Source organism: Mus musculus, chromosome 11, assembly GCF_000001635.26.
Source record: "Mus musculus strain C57BL/6J chromosome 11, GRCm38.p6 C57BL/6J".
In the NCBI taxonomy this organism is placed as follows: Eukaryota; Metazoa; Chordata; class Mammalia; order Rodentia; family Muridae; genus Mus; species Mus musculus.
In genome coordinates, this window is record NC_000077.6 from 76,183,481 (window position 1) to 76,204,359 (window position 20,879).

General features: G+C 44.0%; 1 protein-coding gene across 6 annotated transcripts in view; it reads left to right on the forward strand.

Moving 5' to 3' along the window:
• Tlcd3a (TLC domain containing 3A) overlaps positions 1-20,879 on the forward strand; it is a 29,747-nt gene that overhangs the window by 3,810 nt on the left and 5,058 nt on the right. For 2 of the 6 annotated variants that reach the window (NR_168712.1, NM_001384092.1), the window contains exon 2: positions 19,072-19,155. Coding sequence is in view for 2 of the 6 variants with exons in the window: in XM_017314228.2 (XP_017169717.1) it covers positions 18,654-18,775; positions 19,072-19,155 (206 nt within the window). In the remaining 4 variants the exon portion in view is untranslated. Of the gene's footprint in view, positions 1-18,538; positions 18,776-19,071; positions 19,156-20,550; positions 20,606-20,879 lie in introns of those variants that run through there. The other 4 variants (NR_165039.1, NM_001384091.1, XM_017314228.2 and 1 more) reach the window with 4 other exon arrangements.

Below are 20,879 nucleotides of genomic sequence, written 5' to 3' on the forward strand. Positions count from 1 at the left end.
GGGAGGCAGAGGCAGATTTCTGAATTCGAGGCCAGCCTGGTCTACAAAGTGAGTTCCAGGACAGCCAGGGCTATACAGAGAAACCCTGTCTGGGGGCGGGGGGGGGGGCGGGGGAAGAAGAAGAAGGAGGAGGAGGAGGAGGAGGAAAAGGAAAAGAAATTAGGCTGTTTTAAAAGAACACAAATCCTAGGTTTAAAAAATGTGTTGTGGGGTGGGTGGGGGAGTCAGTGGGAAAGCAGGTGGGGTACTTTTGGGATAACATTGGAAATGTAAATGAAATACCCAATTAAAAAAAAGAACATAAAAAAAAAAATGTGTTGTGGCGATGGCTCAGTGGGAAAGACACATGCCACCAAGCCTAGCGACCTGAGTATGAGCCCTGACACCCACATGGTATAAAGAAAGAACCAATACCACAACTTCCCTCCACCTTACTCTTATATTTCTTCAGAGACAGACTGCACACAGTTCCCTAGTGGCCTGCTATGCAATTCAGGGAGCTCAGATTGCTATAGATTGCTATCTTTTGACCTACAAGTGCACTGGAGAGCGCTGTGTACATGCGCACACACAATAAATAAATAATGAATGAATGAATGAATGTAATTTTAAAAGTTTTTTAATGCATTAGGATAAGCAACAATAGGCCAAGCTGTTTATAATAAGCAAAACAGGAAATAACTTTGGCTGGAGAAAAACAGATGTTATGTTTTAAAGATAAATATAAGGGGGAAGTTTATAGAGAAGAATAATTTGTCTATGAAAATGAGCGTGTGATAGTCTCACAAATGAACTGGGCTTTTAAAAATAATTTTTTGTTATTCTGTGGCGTGGGTGTAGATGATACAAAGTACTATAGGAACCTTAATAACATGAAATCTCACACATAAAGTACACAGTCAATCTCTGATACTTTGAAGGAAGTAGCTGGGGGTGTGGCTCAGTTGGTGATGTGCTATCTATTGTGCACAAAGCCCTGGGTTTGATCCTTAGCATGGCATACCCTGGGTGTGCTGGTACTTGACTGTAATCCCAGCATTTGTGAGGAAGAAGCAGGTGGATTAGAGGTTGAAGGTCATCTTCGGCTACATATTGAAAGGTCAGTCTTGGATACATAAGACAATAAATGAAGCAAAACTAAGTCTTGGAGGACATACCCTTTGATGGGTGACTGGAAGCTAGGTGTGGCCCACACCTGTAACCTCAGTCAGTGCTTGGGAGGCTCAGGCAGGATGATGGCAGTTGGAGCTTCATCTGAGCTACGTAGTAATACCCCATTTCAAAAGAAACAGAAAGAAGGACTGGAGAGATGGCTCGGCAGTTAAGAGCACTGGCTGCCCTTCCAGAGAATTCAAATTCAATTCCCAGCACCCACATGGCAGCTCAAAACTGTCTGCACCTCCAAGATCTGACAGCCTCACACAAACCTACATGCAGGCAAAACACCAAATGCACATAAAAAAATAAAAATAAAAACATTTTTAAAAGAAACTAATAAATAAAGGGAGGTGGTCAAGATGGCTGTGAGGGATCAGTGTGTGGTCCATCTCTAAGGAAACAAAGTAAGGTAAAAAGAAAAACAAAAATCCCTAATGAGGAATCCCTATACTCCTTGCTGTGCCAAGAGAACGTGGTGTTAAGGACAGGGTGGCGAGTTAAGTGGTCTTCTGGTAAGCTAAGTTTCACCCCTCTCTGCCAATGTGTTGTTTCCAACGCTTACTGTTTTGAGGGAGCTGAACTCTAATATGCTGAGTAGACACTGAAGACTGTGTTCTTTTTATAAGATCAAGACATGGTCTTGGGCTGGGGAGATGGCTCAGTGAGTAAAAACACTGGCTGTGCAAGCTTGAGAACCCGAGTAAAAAGCTGGGCATGGCTGTCATGCTGGTAACAGCATGGAGAGGGTGGAGCAGGTAGATTGAGAGTTCCATGCCTAGCCAGCCTAGATCAAATGTTAAGCTTCACATTCAATGAGAGACCCTGACTGAGGTAATAAGGCAGAAAGTGATAGAGCAGGCCACCTGCTGCACTCCGCTGGCCTCCACGTGCACCCATGTGTACTACATACATACATTCCAAACATGCACAGAGGGGGAGAATGAACTGTAGTGTCTATACTGGGGTTTAAACACAGAACCTCGTACATGCTAGGCAACTAGCCTGGCATGGAGCTACACCCAGCTCTAAGTTTACTTTTTATTTTAAGACAGGGTTTCAGGCTGGAAAGATGGCTCAGCGGTTATGAGCACTGACTGCTCTTCCAGAGGTCCTGAGTTCAATTCCCAGCAACCACATGGTGGCTTACAATCATCGGTAATGGGATCTGATGCCCTCTTCTGCTGTGTCTGAAGACAGCTATAGTATACTCATACAATATATGAGTACAGGGTCTGATTAAGTTACCAGGCTGGCCTTGATCTCACTTTCAACCCAGGCAAGCCTTGAACTCTTGAACTTGAGATCCTTCTACCAAAGCCTCTGAAGTATTTGGAATTACAGTCCTGTACTGCTAGGCTTGACTAAGACTTGTTATTCCATTTTGGCTCCCCTGTCTATACCCTCCTAAAGGTTTGATCCTCAGCCCTACAAACAAATGTTTAAAGTTACAGGATGTCAAAATTATCTAGTCTATCCCATATTAATATTAATATCATCTCCTCATTGTGCAGGTGGTACATGTCTTGAATCCCAGAATGCAGGAGGAAGAGGCAGGCAGATCTGCTGTGAAGCTGCTGCAGCCCATAATAATTGGATCAAATGTGATTGTGCTTAAGAACCCTAGGACCATTTTGGAAATAGGGGGTGGAGTGACCTTTGGCTGTATCAGTGTTAGAAATAGATGCTATTAATGTCCTGTTTTGTTTTGTTTGAGGCAGGGTCTCAGCATATTGTTCAGCCTGGCCTGTAACTTGATATGTAGCCCAGGTTAACCCAAATTCACAATCAATCTGTTCCATCCTGGAAGACAGGTATGTGACACCACACTCAGTTTTTTGCTATCATCTTAGAGTAGAAGAATATATTTAGCAAGGGCAGTAGGCCACAGCTTTAATCCCAACATTCAAGAAGAAAAAGCAGGTAGATCTCTTGAGTTGTAGCTAGCTTGCTCTACAGAGCTAGCCAGGACAGCCAGGCTACACTGAGAAACCAAGAAAGGAAGAAAGGAAGAAAGGAAGAAAGGAAGAAAGGAAGAAAGAAAGAAAGAAAGAAAGAGGAAGAAAGGAAGAAAGACAATGAAAAAAAGAAGTAAAGAAGAAAGTGAAAGAAACAAAGGAGAAAGTGAAAGAAAGAATATATAGTTTATATATATAGTTTATAATATATAGTTTAGTTCCTATTGCCAAATCTTATTCTCAATTAGAGTTGTTTTTTTTGTTTGTTTGTTTGTTTTTTGTTTTTGGTGTTTTTGAGACAGGGTTTCTCTGTATAGCCCTGGCTGTCCTGGAACTCACTTTGTAGACCAGGCTGGCCTCGAACTCAGAAATCCACCTGCCTCTGCCTCCCGAGTGCTGGGATTAAAGGTGTGCGCCACCACGCCCGGCTGTTTGTTTTATTTTTATGTGTGTGGATGCTTTGCTTGAATGTGTTTATGTCCATACATTAGCTGAACAGGCCAGAAGGGGGCATCAGATTCTCTGGAATTGGAGTTATAGAATTTTGTGAGCCACCATGTGGGTGCTGGGTGTTGAGCCCAGGGTGTTCTGGAAGAACTCAGTGCTCTTTATCTCCTAACCTCTGTGCCATCTCCCCAGCATTCTCTTGATGCTCCTGCTCCTCCTCTCTGTCTTTTTTTTTTTTTTTCCTTTTTTGAGACAGGGTCTCACGATGTAACCCTGGTTATCCTAGAATTCACTACATAGACCAGACTGGCCCTGGACTCAGGGAGATCCGCCTGCTTCTGCCTCCCGAGTACTGAGATTAACAGTGTGAGCTGTCATGCCCAGCCCTTCGTGCCTGGCCAGTCTTTTAGTGCTCCTTTACAGACTGTTTAGTACACAGCTTTTCATGACCACTGCTTTTCTCTCCGTCCTTCATTTCTGAATCGATTGTAATAGCCTGGCACTTGCTGTTTTGATTGACATTTGGATGGTTACAAATGTTCCCTACATCCTAGACACCAGTTTTGTTTGGATTGATATTGTGGCTCACTGTGCGTGCCCATTCTTGCAAAGCAGATGATAATCTCCAGTTAGCTTCAGCAGCTCCCATTCCCACGGTCACAGCAGAGGCACTCAGTCATGCATACATCCAAGCTCCCAGGCGCTTCAGACTTAGCCTTCTCATTAGCTATATTGGGATCACCTTTCATAACCCCCTTCACTTAATCAAGTGACAATTGTATAGATGAGGAGGACTGCCCCTTGGGTAGAAGTTATATACTGATAACTACAAAAACACTTGCTTCATAAAATTGATGTTAATTAGTACATTCATTACAGTATAGCTTCCAGTAATTTCTCCTGCAAAAACCACTTACAGGATGGGCAGGTAGCTAGCTGGGAGGTGTAGCTCAGTGGTAGAGCACTTCCCTAGAATGCATAGGGCCCTGGGTTCTATCCCCAGTATCAAACGAACCAACCAGCCCTTAAATATCTTACCAATGTTATGGCTACTTCCAGCCTTCTTTTCTGTTTCTTCAGCTCTTTTTCTACCTGTTGTATTCTTTCAAAAAAGAAAAAAAAGAAAGAAAGAAAGAAAGAAAGAAAGAAAGAACAACAGTTACAACAAACAAAAATAAAAATAAAACATAGTATCTCATGAACCCTGGTCTGGCCTAGTACTCCTCATGGAGCTGAAGATGACCTGGGCCTTCTGATCTTCCTGCTTTTATTTCCTCCCAAGTGCTAGAATTGCAGGTGTGCAAAACCACATCTGGTTTTACGGGATGCTGCTTAGTAAACACTACCAGCAGAGCTATGTCTCCAGCCCAGTGTCTGCTGGATTCTGATCCACCCTTTGAGCTGGGTCCTATCCCCAGTAACCCATAAAGCCAAGCATTGTAACACATGCCTCAGCTACACAGTGAATTTGAAGCCAGCCTTGCCTTGCACACTTAACATGTTGTGTGTAGAGTTTAGCAGCCTGTGGACAGATACAATGTCACACTGCACTATACAAGAGCAAATAGTTTTAGGGAGCAATACAATAGAGTGGTTGCATACAGTATTTTGTACATGACTAAATGTTTCTGTGATATTATTCCTTAGTCTTTATCATAGTCCTGGAGGAGACAGGACAATAAAACGAGGGGCCTGACACCAGGGTTGGTTGTGTGCCTGTCTGAGTATTTTTTCTCTTTAGACTCCAGTGTCCTATTACAGTCTTGTTGGAAGAATCAGAGAAGTTGCTTAGTAAAGCACTTCTGTGATGTCTTGACACTTGGGAAAAGGATGACACCCTCGTGGCCGGCAAGTGATATGCATGTGTCTATTCTGACAACACGAAAGGTTATTTTCTGAGTAGATTCAAAACACCTGGACACGACAGTAAACAGTATTTACAGCATCCTGCAGCTTTCACAATTAGCTCTATCACTTTCAGGTGCCTCTTATGTTTCCCCACTACTGATGTGATAGGCAGTGAGTCACTTCTATAGGAAAAACTCATAAGTCATAGAAGTAAATGGAGGGAAATGCACAAGGCCCCCACTATCCCATATTCACAAAAGCACACTCAGAACGAGTACGTGTGCAGCCTTCTGTAGAGGCAAGACTGTCAGCAGTTAGATGTTCTTCCCAGTGCCCTGTGTGATTACACACCGCAGCAGGTGCCCAGCACATTTTAACCACTATGGTTGCAAGTTATGCTTATTGTTGAGTAATTTGTTCTCACCCATCTTATCCCTCTTAGTATATTCTGGAGACCCTTCTCTGCATTGTTGTCCTAGTGTCTGTCTGTCTCTGTCTCTCTGCCTCTGTGTGTGTGTGTGTGTGTGTGTGTGTGTGTGTGTTTCTCTGTCTCTTTCTCTGTCTGTCTCTCTGGTATGTCTGTCTCTCTGTGTATGTCTTTTTCTCTCTGTCTCTCTTGTCTGTCTGTCTGTCTGTCTGTCTGTCTCTCCCCACCCCCAGTGGAGAAGATGGAATACAGGGTCTTGTGTATTGCTACACAAGCATTGTACCACAGAGGCACACCCTATTAATTGTTCTCTTTAATATCTACATAGTATTCCATTGTGTTATAGTTAGAACATTCTGTGAAATATTTAATTAGTGTTACTAGTTACTTAGAGTTTTAAAATATTTTTGGTGCGTACCCCAGGACCTCTAATTCGTGATCCTTTTACCTTAACCTCCCAAGTACTGGTATTATAGTTACATACCACACGCCAAGCATAAATATCCTTTTAATACACATTTATCTTACATTAGCACTATAAAATAATGCCTATATCTTTATAGTCTTTAGCCTTTCAGATAGCACCAGTTATTTAAATATTACAAAGTTTGTATTGGCCTATTGTATTTCTTCTATTTCCAGTCTTTATGATTTGAATAACTATTTGTAAAACTTATAAAGATATTTATTTGTGCACCACATGCATGTGTACAAGCATGTGTGTAGATGAATCAGTTATGAGAGCTGGTTCTTTCTCCACCGTGTGGGTCCTGGAGATGGAATTCACAGGTTGCCAGGCCTGGTGGCCAGCACTTAAACCTCTGAGCCATCTCACTGGCTTCACTGATGTGAGATGTATACAGACCTGTCCATCCCACGCTAGTCTAAACCCCTCACCCACGCCTGGGGCTTGTGTCTTGCTTGGGAATTTTTTCTCTACCCTGTAAATTATAAAAATTATATTTGACATTTCTTCAACTGCCTTTGGAGTGTTTGACATTTAACAGGCCTGAAGCTTACTCCTGTGTGGTGTTGCATCTGTTTCTTAGAGCTAGCATACTGCATTGCCATAGCTGGGGAGATTATAAAAAGATGCAATTTCTCCCCCGGCAGTGGTGGCATACGCCTTTAGGAGGCAGAGGCAGGCGGATTTCTGAGTTCGAGGCCAGCCTGGTCTACAGAGTGAGTTCCAGGACAGTCAGAGCTATACAGAGAAACCCTGTCTCGAAAACCCAAAAACAATAAAATAAAATAAAATAAAATAAAATAAAATAAAATAAAATAAAATAGACATTTCTCACAGATCTAGAGGCCAGGGCCTTGAAACACCATTTGGAGGGTTGGTTCCATCTTGGAGGAGTCTCTGAGGGAAAAGTCTTTCCACTCTTCCTCCTTAGCCCCTGGTGGCCTCCAGCAGAGCATTCCAGTTTCTGAACATCTACAGCTCCCCTGTGGCCTGGAGTCTTTTTCTGTCTATTGCAAGGAGACTCTCAGGTTAATAATGTCTCAGTGGGAGGTCCCACTTTAATCTCCTATGGCCTCAACTTAGCCCTTGATAGTTACCAAGTGATTCACACTTGGAGGCTCTAGGTGGACAGGAGTTATGAGAGACAATTTAGCTTCTGGGGCTGAGGCCATAGTTCACTTGCTTAGTGTGCACATGGCCCCAGGTTCAATCCCTGATACCACAAAAATGTGCCCTGCATAGTGGCTCATACTATAATTCCAGCTTTGTAGAGTCTGAGGTAGGAGGATGGCCAGGGTTTGAGGCCAGACTGAGGTACAGAGTAAAACCATGTCTCAAACAAACAAATTTTAACTTCTAATTTTAGAATTAAGAGTTTTCCAAATAGAAGGTTAATAATGTCTTTACTTTTCTTGCTAGTCCTGATATACTTGCCACAGATAAACATTGGCCTGGGGTTGAAGCTCAATTTATAGAATGCTGGCCTGTGTGTATGCACGAGGCCCTCGGTCCTGTCCTCAGCACCCCACAAACATGCAGTGTAGTCCCAACATGCAGTGTAGAGAGAGTATCTTATGTATTGTATAGATGCATCACCTGTCAATTAAAAAAAAAAAAAAAACCCCAAAACCAAAAACCAAACGTATGGCCTATAAGAAAGAGTAGAACAGAAAGTGGGAGGGACGTCCAAGAGAAGAAAGAATTCTGGGATATACCCAGGCACGAGAGATCCACCTGGGATGATGTGCGGAGACTGGCACGTAGCACCTGAGCACAGGTAATCAGCCAAGTGACAGAATGTAGACTGAAATAAATGGGTTAATCTATGCTATGATCTAACAAGAGGTACGGCCAAGGTATCTGTAAATACATTTTGGGTCTGAGTCTTATTTCTGTGAACACGGGGCTGGGAGGAACAACCAGACTGAACTTCTGAATGCAGGAGGTGGAGGCAGGAGGATCAGGAGTTCAAAGTCATCCTTGGTTACACAGTGAGTGCAGCCAACCTGGGCCATGGGAGATGCTAAACCTCAAAAACCCCCCAACCAGGGCTGGAGACAGTTCCGATGGTAGAGTGCTGGCCAGAACCCGGTGAAGTGCGGCAGGCCTGTCACCCTGACACTGGAGAGACAGAAGCAGGAGAATCCTCAGGCCATCCGCAGCTACACAGTGGGAGGCCAGCCTGGGCTACACAGAACAACCAAATCAGCAACAATTGAAGGCTATCTGCGCCCCCCATGCCTTTGTTTCTCCCTTCCTGCTTTAATTATGATTATGTTACAAAGTGTTTTAATGGTCAGAAAAACTCTCTTTCTTCAGGCTCATTAGTCAATTCAAGTATTTCTTGGCTTTTTTCTTCTACACTATCTCTAGTTTTCAAAATTTGGGTTTTAATTAAGATTGCATCGAGTTTGTACATCAATTTAGAGTAAATCAACATTTATAATATTGAATCCTTCATCATAGGGCCACACTCTACTTACTTAGGCTTTCATGAATTTTGGTAAAGTTATATAGTTGCTTTCATATAACTCTTGCATATTTCTTATTAGACCTAAAACTAGCTATTATGTTCATATGTATGGTATATGTATACATATATATCACACATATATAATATAGTATATAATATATAGCCCTTTTTTCTGTTGTATTTTCTAATATTCATTGCTCATATGAAAAGTCATTTATATTTGTATATTGTTCTTCTGTGTAGCCACCTTAAATTATATTATCTCAGTATCTCTACTACTGATTATTAATTTTATCAGTGTCCCAGGTATTTCAGGATAGCCTTCAACCCAACATGCAGCCGAAGATATTTATCTTAAGATATTTATCTTCCAAACCAAAGAAAGAGGCCATGGATTGAGAGAGCATGGGAGGGATCTCCAGCAGGGTTTGGAGAGAAGAACAAGGAGGGAAAATCTAACTACATTATAATGTCCTCCCCCCAAAGACATACTGCTCCTCCTTCCCAAGTGCTGGAATTATAAGTGTGTGCTACCACACCTGTACTGTTTTATACAATTTTTTTTGGTTTATTTTTTGAGACAGGGTGTCTTTATGTAGCCCTGGCTGTCCTGGAACTTGATCTTCAACTCACAAAAATCTGCTTGTCTCGGCATCTTGAGTGCTAGGATTAAAGATATACACCACTAGGCCCAACTAACAAAGTTTTAAATAATCCCTTTTCCATTATATTTTCTGATAGTCATTGCTCAATGACATTTATATTTGTTTATCGATCTTGTATCTATCTCACCACCTTAAATTAGCATATCCTGTACTTCAACTACTTTTTCATTTTTCTTGCTAAATTAGTAGGTTAGTAGAAAACAGTAATCTCAGCAGAACTTTCTTGCTTCGCCATGTTGGTGCCCTTTGAGAGTTTATTCATGTGCTGTTATAAAGAGATTATAATAGTTTTATAATTGTTACAAAAGTGCTAATGGGAGAAATTAAGCAGCAGCAGATGGGGTGAGCACTGTACTCGACAGTAAGCACAGAAGGGCCAATAAGCTGTCTGAGCGGATAGCGTGCTTACGCGGCTAAGTGCCCAAGTGCCATCCCTGGGCCCCACACTAGAAGGGGAGAATGGACTTCTGAAAGTTGCCCTCTCAGCTCCACATAAGCAAGTGTACACACACACACACACACACACACACACACTTACACACACTTATACACACGTACACACACGTACACACACATACACACACACGTACACACACATGCACACACATACACACACACATACACACACACACACACTTACACACACTTACACACACGTACACACACATACACACACATACACGTACACACACATACACACACATGTACACACACATACACACACATACACACACACATACACACACATACACACTTATACACACACACACACACACATATACACACACACACAATACACACAGTGACGATGAATATAGGAGAGCATGAAGTACCATCCAGTTAAAAGTAACGCCTCAGAGTGAAGTGTAAGTGGTGTGGGGAGAAGCAGGAGCATCCTGACTCTCTGGCCCTCACCTAGCACTTACACTTCTTCAAACTTCCCAGATCTTTCTAAGGCTTCTGCCAGGCAGCTACTTAGTACTATGGTGACTTCTTTTTTCTGCCTGTAGGGTAAGAGTGTCTCAGCCAGGCTCATAACTCACAGTTGACTCTGTAGACTGATCACTAACACTTGTGAGGCCCGTCAGAGTGGTGACATTCAGAGGCCCCATGGTGACCTTGCTGCTGAGGTTCATGTTGCCCTGTATGGCAGTTCCTCCCCAAGTAAGATGTTTAAGTATTTATAACTAATCAGCTTTCTCGGCCATGTTTTTAGTTTTGAGCCATCTACCTACAATCTGGCTAACATAAGATTTTTACAGTTGAAATAAACTGTGTATGGTAAAGCTATAGACTTCTCTTTCAAAGAATGGCTTTTTCTTCATTTCTTCATTAAATATCAAGTGCCACAATAAATATACTGTTTATCTCCTAGAGATTAATGGAGTTCAGCCTGTACAAAGAACAAATCAGGTACTTAAAAAGAAGCTTGGATTTCTATGGATACTGTGGTGCTCACTCAGTTGCTGGATGCTAGGGTTTCTATGGATACTGTGGTGCTCACTCAGTTGCTGGATGCTAGGGTTTCTATGGATACTGTGGTGCTCACTCAGTTGCTGGATGCTAGGGTTTCTATGGATACTGTGGTGCTCACTCAGTTGCTGGATGCTAGGGTTTCTATGGATGCTGTGGTGCTCACTCAGTTGCTGGATGCTAGGGTTTCTATGGATACTGTGGTGCTCACTCAGTTGCTGGATGCTAGGGTTTCTATGGATGCTGTGGTGCTCACTCAGTTGCTGGATGCTAGGGTTTCTATGGATACTGTGGTGCTCACTCAGTTGCTGGATGCTAGGGTTTCTATGGATGCTGTGGTGCTCACTCAGTTGCTGGATGCTAGGGTTTCTATGGATACTGTGGTGCTCACTCAGTTGCTGGATGCTAGTGAGAATGGGATTCTGGATTTTTTTTTTAAGTTACCAGGGAAAAAAGGCCTCATTTCCATTGGTCTGTGAATAAATGCAGGAGCCAGTCAGCTCAGAATGGTGGTGCTCAGCAAGCTAACTCAGGAGAACCAAGTTTGAGGCCAGCCTGGCTACAATAAACCAAATAGGGCCAGGGAGACGGCTCAGTTGATAATGTGCTCGCTGTGTGGACATGAGGACCTGAGTTTGAGTCCAGAGCTAACATTTTTAAAACTTAAAAAAAGCCAGGTGTACGGCCCACACTTATCATCCCAGCTCTGGAGAGGTGGAGGAAGGCAGTTACCCAGGGCTCACTGGCCAGCCAGCCTAGCCTAACAGAGAGCCCTGAGGCCCAAAAAAAAGATCCCTGCTTTCCAACAAAGACCCTTCCCAGGGTTGGCAGCTTGAGGTTGACCTCTGCCCCCTCCCATAAGCAAGCAAGCAAGCAAGCAAGCAAGCAAGCAAACAAACAAACACTTTTTTTTAAGTAAAAGAAAGACAAAGCAACAACCCAAAATAAAGACAGACACACAGCACTCAGGAGGCAAAGGCAGTGGATCTCAGTGAGTTTGAGGTTAGCCTGGTCTATATAGCAAGTTCCAGGCCAGCCAGGGAAACATCGTGAGACCCTGCCTCAAAAACAAAAACAACAACAAAAGTAGAAACATAACATAGCCTCTTCTCTTTGAAAGACAATAGTAATAATCTATAGTAGTTAGCATTTAAATTATGTAATGCATAGTAATTAAACTCTAATTTCAAATTACTTACGAGTTACTAAAAATGAAGTTTGTGAAGTTCTAAATAGCATCCAAAGGAATTACAAATATTAGTGCTGTAGTTTTAAATATCATCTCAATCAAATATGTACTAACTGCAAGTGCTGACTGAACATAGTAGGACATGCCTACCACCCTGTTTCTTGATTTTAGTCCCAGCACTCCAAAGGCTGAGGCAGAGGCAGAGGCAGGTGGATCTCTGTGAGTCTGAGGCTAGCCTGGTCTACATAGAGAGTTCCAGACCAATCAGAGCTACATAGTTTGACCCTACCTCAAATAATAAAATAAATAAAACGAAGAAGATGATTGGAGAGTATTCTACCAAAATATAGCATTATTATTTGTGATTATTATTATCTGCAATGGGCATGTTTTTTTTTTAAATTATAATCAGAAAACAATAGAAAACTTTATCTGACTTAAGCAAACAATAAACATTTGGAGAATTACTATGAGACAGAAGACATCAGATCTTGCTGGTCTTATTTCTAATTTAGGAAGGCAGCTGAGTTCCTTCACAGGGATTTTCTAGCTCTCTTCCATTAAAAGTAATTTCCCTAATGGCTCAGTGTCCTTAAATAGGTATAAAACCTGAGTTTAGAAATGCTTGCCTTTGGGTCACCGTGACCTACAGACAATCTAATTTTTTTTCTTTTTACAAAAGAAATTTGCATGTGAAGGATTTCAGGAATATAAAATAATACACAAAGGCAAGCACTTTATAATCGGCCCTTTGTGTGAATTATGGTTTTATTGACAAGATCATTATCACTGCGCACAGAGCAAAGACTTCCCTGGGGTGTGTGGCTGTGAATACTGTTTGCAGAAACCATGTGCTTGGGGTGTGACCGCACTTCCTAGAGGACCCACAGTTTGCTTTTGCAAATAGACCAGGACAGAAACAAGGAAACTGAAGTTTGGAGCTGGTTTAGGCTGGTTAAGGCTAGTCATGGATAGCTTTAATTTAACAGGTACTTATTTCATTAGTCAGCTTTCGGTCACCGTAAACAAAACAAGACAGTGTAAATCATAAATGAGAATTAGTGTTGGCACAGTTTCAGGGTTTCCACTCATGGTCATTTGGTAGCACTGTGTTTGGGCTTGCTGAGAGGCAGAAAGCACACAGCAGACGAAAGCTGCAGGGAGAGAAGGGGGTGGGGGATTCAGGCAAAATACACCCTTATATTGTATTTACTAAACCCTGCCTCCTAAAGTTCCCACCACACCCAGTAGCCCATTAAGCTCTGAGCCCATCAATGGACTAATCCCTGGATGAGGTCAGAGCAAAGGCCCTACCTCTCAGCGTTACTGCCCTGGGTACCATGCCTTCTGGAAACACAGGAGCTCTCACGGTATTCCACACTCAAACCAGAATACTTACTGAATTTAACAGCAGAGAACTGGGCTGCAGACAGCCCAGATAAGGAACAACATCCCTTGTCATACCCGGCACACAGTGTCGCATGAAGCTTTGATTCCTGACTCACTCGACTAATTGTTCAAGTCATCCTGTGAGGCAGGTAGGACTGCCCACTCGCCCTCACGGAGCTGAAGCTGCTTTCTCCATGTCACACAGCTTGAGTTAGCTGCAAGCTGCAAATCCCTAGTCTCAATGCTGTCTGCAATGGCTGCCTTCCCGTCACTACCACCTGTGCAAACAGCAGGCATATATCATCAGTGTGGGGCTGTAAGAGGACGGTGATTTTCTTCCTAGCCACACCTTCAGCCCTAAGAAGTCACCTCCTTCTTTCTGCCATGTCACTTAAAGGAAACAATGGTCCAGGAAAAGGCCCACATCCTTTTCCTTCTGTACGCTTCCTTGCATCTTTCTTGGTGTCTTGCAGTCTTTTCTCTCACTGAGCTGCTGTCATTGTTAATCTACGGATTTGTATTTCTGTGTCAATGTGCCCCTGGCTTGGGGTTGATCTTGGTTTATTCCCTAAAACTCTATTTTGGTCTATGTATAAAAATATATTTATTTTATTTGTGTGTGTACACACACTCATGCATGAGTGCAGGTGCCCTCAGAGGCTGAAAGAGCTACAGCTAGAGTTACAGGTGACTGTAAGCTACCCTATGTAGGTGCTGGAAACTGAACTCAGGGCCTCTGTAAGAGTAATCTGTGCTCTTAGGTGCTGAGCCATTTCTCCAGCCCCACTTGGTCTCTCCCAATCACCTTCCTGTGTTTCTCTCCCCTGGCTTTCCTATCACTTTGTTTCCTGGCCCTCCTTCCAACTCTGTTTCTGCTTCATCAGTCCCTAATGTGACCAAAAAAAAAAAAAAAAAAAATCCCAAACAAAATAACTGACTTCAAGAGCTCATGTTCTCTATCAGGATTTTTAAAGCATATGAGTCTATAAGACCCCCAAATTCAAAGTAAAGATGTTTGTGTGAATTTCAGTTGTTTCCCTGTAGGAGTACTTTCCTGGGCAGGAAGTTGATCTCTTTGATGAAGGGGAGTAGCCTGCACAGCAAATATATGGTAGCCCCCTGGGAATTTGCAAATATTTTACAAGGAAACACGATGTTTTCAGTTTATGTCTGGGAAGCAGTCATAGGGAGAGCCTCTGTACCCCACCTGCTAACGATGTCCAGGCGGCATAGGAGGATGGGAGAGAACCAAAGAGGATCATATACTACAACGGTAGACTGATTGTACTCCAAGTCACAGGGATCTGCCTGTCCCTGTCTCTCTAGAGCTGGGGCCTCAAGCTCACCACTATGCAAAGTTGATGTTTGACAGAGGCTCTGAGGATGGAATTCAGGACCTTCTGCTTAATGCAACAGGTGCTCTACAGTTCACCAGCCCCAGTGAGAATCTGAGCCTGGGAAGGAGTCTTAACTAAGCAATTAGCATCCAAGTTTCACCCTTGTTTTGTTGTTGTTGTTGTTTGGTTAGTTGGTTTGTTTTTGTTTTGAAACAGAATCTTGTTATATGGCCCAGTTCACCTGGAACTTGCTATGTATCTCAGGCTTGTCTTGAATTTACTGCAATCCTCCTGCTTTAGCCTCCCAAATGCTAGGATTACAAATGTGTACTATCACATAGGACCCAAGTTCCACTCAGGAAACCCATACAATTAGCACATTTTAAAGTCCAGAAATCCATCACTGCGGTGGGAAGCTGTTGAAATAACCCTAGAACTCCATCAGGAGGCCCGGGTTTTAATTGGAGTCCTTTCATTTCACAGGGTGGCAAGTCAGCTTCCGGTTCGAATTGAGGTTTCTTTGTGAGCAAAAAGTAATACAATGTTTCTCTTTAGTGTTAATAGTAACATTAGGGCTGGGGCAAAGGTCGGGGTCTGAAAGTGAATGATGTGCAAGCATAAAGGCTTGAGTTTGAATCCCTAGCACCCACACAGAAAGCTAGGTGTGGTGTGAACACTCTAAACCCAGGGCTGTTAGAAATGAAAACAGAATTCCTGGGCTTGCTGGCAGCCGACCTCACTCCATATTCGCTGAAAGACCCAGCCTCAAAGGAGTAAGGCAGGGGTGATAGAGCAGGACTCTTCTTCCTCTGACCAATCTATGTGTTATGGCTGTACATCACTCACACACACACACACACACACACACACACACACACACACTTTTTTTTTTTTTTTTTTTTTGAGACAGGGTTTCTCTGCATAGCCCTGGCTGTCCTGGAACTCACTTGTAGACACAGGCTGGCCTCAAACACAGAAATCCGCCTGCCTCTGCCTCCCGAGTGCTGGGATTAAAGGCGTGCGTCACCACTGCCCGGCCACACACACTTTTAAAAAGCATTAGTGTCCATAAACTCCTACACTTAAAATTTGCAAGTGAACAATGAGGAACAGTAATTATGTAGTTATTACTCTGAAACCATATTGAAAAAGAGTATTACTCTTCATTATCAAGTTTAAAAGCAATCCACTCGTTAAGCAGAAGGCAGAAAGTACTAAGCTCAAGCCCAGTTTTGCTGCCAGCAGTGTGCCTGGAGTAGTTTTTCAATTGCTCTGGTCTGACTCCCATTTCCCCTTCTCTCTCAAACAGTAGCAGATTTGTCATGGGGTTTTAGTTCATTCATGCAAAGTGTCTGATGCAGTGCCTAGCATATTGTACAGTTTTCGACATACAGTCTTAAAATATCATTTATTGAACCCTTGAAAGGTTCCATGCCAGTTTGAGATATAGAATACAAAGACAACAGAACTAAGTAGATCTCTGTGAGTTTGAGTCCAGCATGGTCTACAAAGTGAGTTCCAGGTTAGCAGGGCTATATTTTAGAGATCTTATGTTATTTTTTAAGGGCTCATTAGAAAATGAATTTATGGGGGCTGGTGAGATGGCTCAGTGGTTAAGAGCACCGACTGCTCTTCCGAAGGTCCCGAGTTCAAATCCCAGCAACCACATGGTGGCTCACAACCATCCATAACGAAATCTGATGCCCTCTTCTGGAGTGTTGAAGACAGCTACAGTGTACTTTCATATAATAAATAAATAAATCTTAAAAAAAAGAAAGAAAATGAATTTATAAATCTGTCTGGCAGAAGCACCTTTGTGGAGGAGAAGATGTTTGTTAAGGCTTGAAGGCTTGGAGTGGGTTGGGAATGTAGCTCAGTAGTTAAACACATGCTTGACAAGTGTAAGGCTGCAGGCTGGATACTCAACATGGCAAAAACATACTCTGAAGGATGGACAGGTTTGTTGGCGTTTGCTTGGTTTGTTGTGGTTGTTTTGAGACAGGGTTTTTCTGTGTAGCCCTGACAGTCCTAGAACTTGTTCTGTAGACCAGGCTGGCCTTGGACCAAGAGATCCAACTGCCTCTGCCTCCCTAGTGCTGGGATCAAAGGCATGGCTTTCATTTATTATTACTTTAGTTCAGTGCTCCCTCCTACCTTCCCTTAGGGCTTGGCACTTTTGGTTCAGCGTTATCATTTTCCCAAAGGAGTTTGACCACCTGAAAAAACAAGTTCAATTTTATGCTTATTGACTTTATGGTGAATCAATCTAAACACCGTGGTGACTTCTTTGGACACAATGTTGGAAGCTGATTTTTCTTTTATGTCCATATATGAAACACCAGTTGCTAGGAGTCTAGGAGAGGCCAGTGTTAGCATGCTTATTACATGCTGCTTTCTCTCCCAGCTGAGAGGGTAAGTCACAGAGAGAGCTGGAGATGACCACGATGCATGCATAGGGGATAGAAAGTGGGATGCAGAAAGATGTTTTCTGGAGAGAATGAAAAGTTTACAGATAGATAGATGTTCATATTGAGAGTCTTATTTGTGAGTCCCCCTGGTACCAAACTGAAGAGTCCTTTTCATTTTACTGTCTATGTTAGTTGCGAACTGGGGGGGCAGAGATGCAGCCTGCCCTAAGTGTATGACAGCCCAGTTCTCTTTGAGCTTTGTTACTTTCATTTCAACTAAACTCACATTAGCAACATATAGGGAGATATGAAGAGCTGTCTTCACCCAAAAGGGATCACAGCCTAGCAATAGTAAAATTACATATAAAAGAGGAATTACCTTTTAAAGTTTAGAAAATCTCAGACTCAATAATTATATACAAATTGAAACAAGCAAAAGATATATTTGTTATATTTCTATACCATTAACCGAATGTTAATTTATTGGCATCTTTCAGAAACCATCTGTTATTTTATAGCGATCCCAGAATCATAAGACTTCACAACTGGAAAAGCCTTGAAGGGCATGTATCCAGTTTCCTCCCTCCACAGTTGAGGAAATACGTGGCCCAGAATGGCTGAGCCCAGTTGTTCCCGCCAAAGCACTCTAATGAGACTTTGCAGAGCAGTATTCATGCCGGTGATTTGAAGAGACCTGTAGTACTTTTCCATGTTACTGGGCATTAATGAATTGTAAGACCCACCTACCCACACATTCACACATTTATGAAGTTAGGAAGCTACAAACCAAAGCAGTTTCTCTCCCCAGGAAAAGCTAGCGATACTGAGACAACTGGACTGTCTCGCAAGTTTCAAGGTGCTAAATTAAAGTGGAATCATTTGGTCCAAGAACTGTTAAATAAGGTCACAGCTGTAATCCTCAACACAGTTTCCAAGACTCAGGTAGTATCTGGACCCAAAGCCAAGAGGTCCGTAAGTTCCACAGCAGGGAGGAAACACAGGCTTTGAAGCCTCTTTGGGGATTCATCCCTGAGAAGCCACTCTGTGACTGTCACTCCCTTTGGAAGTGACAATGCTCTGTGTATGAGAACAGATGGCCATAGCCCGCCCGGTCCTTCAGCCAGAGACCTGGGATCCAGGACCGCATCGTGCACGTCCTGCAGGGAGGCCCCTGGCCGCGCCCGCGGGGACAGAGAGGGGACCAGGCAGCCTCACAACTAGACCCCGCCCCAGCTCCTGCCCGCGCCTATCGCGGCCGGCGCGCTGGTCACGCGGGGGAGCGCCGCGGGCGGGCGGCCAGTGCCGGCGGGGCCCGAGTGGCGGCGGCCGGGCGGGGCGGGTGGAGATTAGAAATAGGGAGAGCCGGCCAAGCCGCCAGCCCGGAGCACGCCGCGCAGCGAGCGGCCGCACCCGCATCCATGCTGCTGACTCTAGCCAGCGGCGCGCTCTTCTTCCCCGGGCTCTTCGCGCTCAGCATCTGGGCGCTGCACCGTTTGCGGCCCGGATGGACGGAAGACGACTGCCTGACGGTCGGCACCAGGTATCACACTCCGCCGCCTGCCCCGGCGGGGCGCTGCCCTCTGCTGCGGACCTGCGCGGGGCTGCGGGCGGGAAGGGGGCGACGGGAAGCGCCCCTCGGTTCGCAGCGGACCTGGGAGGGAAGGGCAGGGAGTGTGCGACTCCCGCCCGCTGCCCTTGCTCTGGGCATCGCGGCGCCATGGCCGCCCTGGAGGGCGCCTCGGCCCGGGAAAGGCAGGTTGGAGTTCGTGCTTTGTGCTGTCCGTAGTCCTGGAGTAAAAACGCTTTCTTTGGTTTCTCTTCTCTGCCCCACCTCAGGTTAGTGTCCTCAGTGCAGGCAGTGCTGGCCACCTGGGCGGGGCTCACCGTCATCATCTCCTGCAAGAACGTGGTCTCAGACAGGTAAAGTCCCTTCCGAGGTGGGAAGTACAAATACCCGGGCTGAGGGCCCCTCCCACTCCAAATTTTAACATCTTAGTGGCTCACGGATACTAATTCTTTGTCATGCTATGATGTATGTGATTGCCTGGTGGTAAAACCAGTGCACCCTAATTAGTGCTTTCCTCTTGCTGCTTCCAACATCCCACTTTAGGAGAACCGAGGGGAAAGTGGAAAAATGCTATAGAGCAAGAAACTGAGCCAGACTTAAAGTAATGCGTTAAAGGACAGTGTGGTCTGACAGTCCCTCTTTATGAATGGGAGGATGGCTTTTGGTTCTTTTAAATGCTCTCTGGGTTCTCTCTCTGGAACAGCCTTTAGCAGAGATAGTAGCAGTGTCTGTGACCAACTTCTGACCTCGAGGTCCACCCTCTCTTGCCCGCAGATGCTGTTCTTGCTTTCCCCCTTTGCTCAAGATAAAAAAGAGGTCTCTGGTACCTTCAGAAAACTGAAACATTTGTGCCCAAAGTCAGGCCAGAAAGTGTTATCTGTAACATTTAAGTAGGACAAATCATAAATTAAGACCAGGATGGACTATCCTGTTTAGACATGGGTGGCGGTGGTGCTTTTGTTTTATCTGTAGACCTGACCTCCTCCATCTGTCTCCCAAGCGTGGAATAACAAGCAGATGTGCCACCACACTAAGATGCTCTTATTTATCTTCCCACTTGGGCTCTTCAAACCACTTTTCTTCCAGAGAAGCTAAAGGATGATGGGCAGGAGCCCAGAGAAAGTTGGTCAGCCTCTCCTGATTTTCCACCCTGCAGGTCCTGTTTTCCCTGCTGGAAGAGGAGGCAGAGGAGAGAATGAGACTGTCTCTCAGTGGCCTGGGATCTTACGTGGGCTTGATTAGACTGTCACCATTTCCTGTCTTTCTTTCTCTCTTTCTTTCTTTCTCTCTCTCTCTCTCTCTCTCTCTCTCTCTCTCTCTCTCTCTCCCTCCCTCCTTCCCTCTCCCTCTCCCTCTCTCTCTCTCTCTCTCTCTCTCTCTCTCTCTCTCTCTCTCTCATGTCTCTTCTTTTTTGAGACAGGGTCTCACTAGGTAGTTTGGACTGGCCACAAACTCAGAGATCCACCAGCCTCTACATTCTCAGTGCTGGGATTAAAAATGTGTACCACCATGCCTGCGCTTAATAGTTATTTTACTCAAAATTGCTCTAAGTAATGAATCCATTGATAGGCATTAGGTCTTGGATCTTTTGGCCCAGATAGAAGCAGCTAGCTAATTGATTTGCCTACATGTGTATTAAATGTGCCATTGTTAATTGTTTGCCTCTCTTCTGTTCTTTTTTAATTGAGCCATGCTGTGATAAATGGGGAATTATTCAGTAACAGAGTCTCACATTGCACCTTCTCTAGATTCCTGATGCTGCAGTTCAGTGGATTGGCTCCTTGGAAAATCACCTGAGATAAGGTGAAAAGTACAGATTTGATCCTAGGCATGGCTAGTCTCTGGGGAGCAGAGTGCTTCCCAAGCCTGCAGGTGACTCTGATGCTTAGGTAGTTTGAGAACGATACAATGAGTTTCCTCTTCTAACACAGCTGCTAAGAAATTTACTAAGTGAGTCTAATCCTCCCAGCATAGGACAAATTCCAATTTACATGTTTCTTTACATGAAATCTTTGTGGATACTGGTAAGTGCAGAGATAGACTTTCTTGTATATGCTTGAACAATAACAAATCGTCA